Below are 5,147 nucleotides of genomic sequence, written 5' to 3' on the forward strand. Positions count from 1 at the left end.
CACTAAATGTTTATCTAAGAACTACATCGGTAAGAAGAAATACATGTAGAAGGAACAGCTCCATATGACCATGCATCTAGTATCAAAGATTAGTAAACCGGGTATGTTTTTCCAGAGCTTGAAGTGAAGATGTATAATATAGAGGAAAATTTGGCCTAACACACACTCTTTCAAAATAGAGGTTGAAACGTCCAGCCCCTGCATCAATATGATGCACACAACCATAAACTTACCAAATTCAGAAGATATATAGGTTACTTCTGTCACCAATTAAACATACAGAACTAAAGGAAAAAACGATCAAGTGCATAGATTAACACAAATTGGACATAGATTCATGTTGTTCACATTTTGAAATGGTAGCAACGACATAAAAGTTGATAGAAGATAAAGACAACGGTTCATCATAAACGGCTGCCACACATAAACAGTTGAGTAGGGAAAGGGTCTATCCAAAAAGAGACTTAGGATGCAACTTTTCTGCATCAAATCTTGGACATAAGCATATGCTAGCCAAAGGTGACAATAGGGTGCTTCCCAATCTCCCATAGTCTTACTCCTGAAAAATGGAACAGAAAGTTAAGAGTGTTGAAAAGACTATCAACCTCAGACTGGACATGCAATATGCAAAGGCTTACCTTTTATCCCTATATAGAGGGTGTGAATCCCTTATAAAAATTCGCCACACATGGGCATGCCATCGAAGCTCCAGAGGTCCATGTTGACAATGACATCCTGAGGTACATCAAAATTCAGAAGGCTATCAATCGGCTCGTCCACTTCATCATCCATAAGAAACCTTGGCCAAGCATCGAAATCGACACCATTGTTCTCCATAACATGATGCACCACTAAGTTGTAGGTGTTACTCTGGGCAAGTGCAGATTCAGCTCCTTCAGGAATCACAACTGAGTTATAGGCGTTACTCTGGGCAAGTGCATATTCTGCTCCTTCAGTAATGGTAGAAATTGGAGCAATGGATGGTATATCTAGATTCTTGGTGTTGTAATCCCACTCCAAGTCAGAGAAGCTAAAGGAGTTGATTCCCTGGTCAAAGTACTGATTCATAACAGAGGCTTCAACAGGGCCATCAGAGTTCATTATAGGAACAAATGACAGGTTGTCAGGCAGAGCAAGTGGCTGGTTTGATGCAAAGTTAGCACATGGGTAGATGAAAGCATTTGGGTTGGAAAGGTTGTTGACTGATGGCATGACAGAAGGTTCTGATGCCACGCTTAGCTTTGGTGCTTTAGGAGCACCAGGGCGAGCACGACGCTTCTGTGGAACTATTGGTTCCTTTGGAAAGTTAACCTTGGCCTTGTTGCCACGGATCCTGCGTGCTTCAACATCGTAAGCTCTTGCAGCTTCTTCAGCACTGTTGAAAGTACCAAGCCAGACACGTGCACCCTTGCTTGGATCTCTGATTTCAGCAGCCCACTTACCCCAGGGGCGCTGACGAATACCCCTGAATTGACTCTTTCTCTTCCTTTTTGCTGAAGGACCATCAAAACCTGCAGTAGTCATGGTGCTTAAGTCATCTGAAGATCAACGTCAATGCTAAGAGGGATCAACACGCAAAAAATTCTTCCACAAAAATTAAATAATTTCATCACAGACATGAGTTTATATGTAAAAATATGATGATGGTAATGAATAATGAACCATGATGGGTCAAGTTTAGGTGAAAGCATTAGTCAACCACAAAACAAACGAAATAAAATAAAATGAAATCACAAATTAATAAATAAGAAAATATAGGGTCCTGATAAACAAGACCTCATGTTAGACCTCTGACATCATTCTACAATTGCATTATAGACGAAACCAAGTACAATCCTCACGGATAACTACAACCACCTAACAAGGAAACAATTTAAGAGGACAAGGCCTCTAAGCAAAATAGAGAAATTTGGGCCTTTTCGCGGATTTACTACCCCTTTTGACTAAACGGTAAGCTTATGGATCACCATCGAAGGTCTAGAAAATTACAAGTCATAAGATCAACAACTTAATAACCAAAATCGCTTCTCTGAAAGAAAGGGACATTGTCAAAAACAGCCTACCAACCGACCACAACAGACAAATGAAAAAAGCCTAACCCTTCACCGAAATAAACTTTTTGATAGCACATCCAATCCAAAATCGCTACACAAACAGAAGTAACACCGCCCAAACATAGCCTTCCAACAGCAACCCCTACACAATTTCTCTTCCTACCAAATCAAATGATCAAACCTTTTTCGAACCAATCACACAATCTCCTGGTACAACAACCAATCACTAAAAGGTAATGATACGTAGATTAAAAACTAGTCCAAGCGAGCAAGGTCTGATACCTTGGGAGAGGGAACTCTTGGCGGCGGCAAAGGACTTGATCTCGACGACCTCGTTGTCGTCATCCTTCTCATCCACCCTAGTGCGCCCGAGCTCCACGTCGGAGTCCCCGAAGTCGACCTCGAACACTTCGAGTTCGGCCTCGAAATCCTCCTCGTTGTCGTCCACGCCGGGTCCCATGCGCCCACCAAGCCCTGTGAAGCGTCGGCCCCCGTTGCTGCCATGCCGGGGCTTCTTCTTCTCGGGACATAGAGCCGCCTTCGTCACTTTCTGCGTCACCGTGGGAACCTTGACGTCCGCGAGGTACGCTCCACCACACATGATGGCCGCTGGTACCTCGTCGAAGTCGTCGTCAGGGGGGGGGTCGCCGGAATTGGTAAATTGGTAACTTTTTTTATTGAAGCGGAGTAGAAGTTGTGGGTTGGCAAGTGGGTGTGAGGCGAGTCCCTATATACACGATGGCCATGTGAAGGCAAGAGGGGGCTTGCGGTGGGTCCCACGCGCCAGCGAGGGACCACGCGGCCGGTGGAAGGCACGAGGAAGGTTCCGAACGAGCATTTCTACCCAGGAAAATCTTGTGCGTTGGCCCCTTGGGAGAAGTGATTTCTGGTATTGCCCTTGGGGAATTAATGGATGAATGTACGTTTCACTTTCTTTCATTGGAGGCAAGCAAACATTTATTAGCTCAATATTAATTGTTGTACTACAAACCTATAGTACGAGTGTACTACTACTGTCGTACACTCTCCGTCTGGGTTTACTGGATGGGTTCATCCAATCGAACATTTAACCAAAAATCTTCTTATAAATGATTATGTGTAATGCAGAGATTTTTGCAAATCACTCATAGCTAGTTACACCATTTATTAGCTCAAGATTGTACTGCACACCTATATAAGAATGTACTACTACTATTGTACTCCTCCCGTCTGGGTTTAGTGCACAGATTCATCTAACCGAACTTTTAAACAATATCTTCTCATAAATGATTGTGTGTAATTCTAAGATCCTTGAAAATAACTCATAGCTATTTACTTCATTTATTAGCTCAAGATTATACTATGCACCTCTAGTATTTACGTATTATTACTGTCATACTCCCTCTGTCTAGGTTTATTGGATTGGTTCATCCCACCAAATGTTTGACCAATATCTTCTCTTAAATGATTATTGTAACTCTATGATTCTTGTAAGTTACTCATAGTTACTTACTCCATTGTTCTCAGTGAAAAGGAAAGTTGCTCCATTTAGTTAATAGCATGTGCTTCATGTGTAATCATTTGCATTATTATATGGTAGTTATGTGAATTATAAGTTAGAATTACAACGTTCTCATCACATTCTTGATCTAACCATGTATATGGAGATCTAGCATTTCTTTTAAACTACCATGGCATCGACCTTACTTAAAGTTCAACCAATATCTCCTTATAAATGACTATGTAACTCTATGATCTTTGTAAACCACACATTGTCGGTATTAAAATCAGCTGATCTCGGGTAGGGGGTCCTGTTGGGGATATAGCTTCGAGGTGTGACTCGCCCAGGAGGGGTGGGATTACACCATTGGTGGTTTAATATGAAGAAGGTTCAAGAAGGCCCAAGGTGTGAAGATGGCGGCTCATGGAAGCAGGCCTGGGGTGTTGGGGAATGCAGTAATTTCAAAATTTTCCTACGCACACGCAAGATCCATCTAGGTGATGCATAGCAACGAGAGGGGAAGAGTATGTCTACGTATCCTCATAGACCGAAAGCGGAAGCATTATGAAATGCGGTTGATGTAGTCGAACGTCTTCGCGATCCAACCGATCAAGTACCGAATGCACGGCACCTCCACGATCTGCACACGTCCAGCTCGGTGATGTCCCTCGTACTCTTGATCCAGTTGAGGCCGAGCGAGAGTTTTGTCAGCATAACGGCGTGATGACGGTGATGATGAAGTTACCGAAGCATGGCTTCACCTAAGCATTGCAACGATATGACCGAGGTGGAAATCTATGGAGGGGGGCACCACACACGGCTAAACAATCAACTTGTGTGTGTATGGGGTGCCCCCTTCCCCCGTATATAAAGGAGTGGAGGAGGGGAGGGCCAACCCTCATAGGGCGCGCCCAAGGGGGGAGTCCTACTCCAAGTAGGAGTAGGTTTCCCCCCTTCCTAGTAGGAGTAGGAGATGAAGGAAGAGGGAGAGAGAGGGAAGGAAACAGGGGGCTGGCCCCCACCCAATTCGGATTGGGCTTGGGGGGGGGGGGCGCCCTCCACCTGGCCGCCTCCTCCTCTCTCTCACTAAGGCCCAATAAGGCCCATTGACTCCCCGGGGGGTTCCGGTAACCCCCTAGTACTCTGGTAAATGCCCGAACTCATTTGGAACCATTCCGATGTCTAAACATAGCCTTCCAATATATCGATCTTTATGTCTCGACCATTTTGAGACTCCTCGTCATGTCCGTGATCACATCCAGGACTCTGAACTACCTTCGGTACATCAAAACACATAAACTCATAATACCGATCGTCATCGAACGTTAAGCGTGCGGACCCTACGGGTTCGAGAACTATGTAGACATGACCGATACTCATCTCCGGTCAATATTGGGTCCCACATATTCTACGAAGATCTTTATCAGTTAAACCGCATAACAACATACATTGTTCCCTTTGTCATCAATATGTTACTAGCCCGAGATTCGATCATCGGTATCTTAATACCTAGTTCAGTATCGTTACCGGAAAGTCTCTTTACTCGTTCTGTAATGCATCATCCCATGACTAACTCATTAGTAACATTGCTTGCAAGGCTTATAGTGATTTGC

At 44.0% G+C, this 5,147-nt stretch overlaps 1 protein-coding gene across 1 annotated transcript; it reads right to left on the reverse strand.

Annotated features, from left to right (window-relative positions):
- Positions 1-317: 317 nt before the first annotated feature.
- LOC125516096 (ethylene-responsive transcription factor 1-like) lies at positions 318-2,742 on the reverse strand. Its single transcript, XM_048681578.1, has 3 exons — positions 2,337-2,742; positions 639-1,511; positions 318-559 (listed from the first exon to the last, which is right to left on the reverse strand). Exons 1-2 carry the CDS (start codon positions 2,653-2,655, stop codon positions 670-672), a joined length of 1,161 nt encoding a protein of 386 aa, XP_048537535.1. The 5' UTR covers positions 2,656-2,742; the 3' UTR covers positions 318-559; positions 639-669.
- Between the last annotated feature and the right edge of the window lie 2,405 nt (positions 2,743-5,147).

This window comes from Triticum urartu, chromosome 6, assembly GCF_003073215.2.
Source record: "Triticum urartu cultivar G1812 chromosome 6, Tu2.1, whole genome shotgun sequence".
Classification (NCBI taxonomy): Eukaryota; Viridiplantae; Streptophyta; class Magnoliopsida; order Poales; family Poaceae; genus Triticum; species Triticum urartu.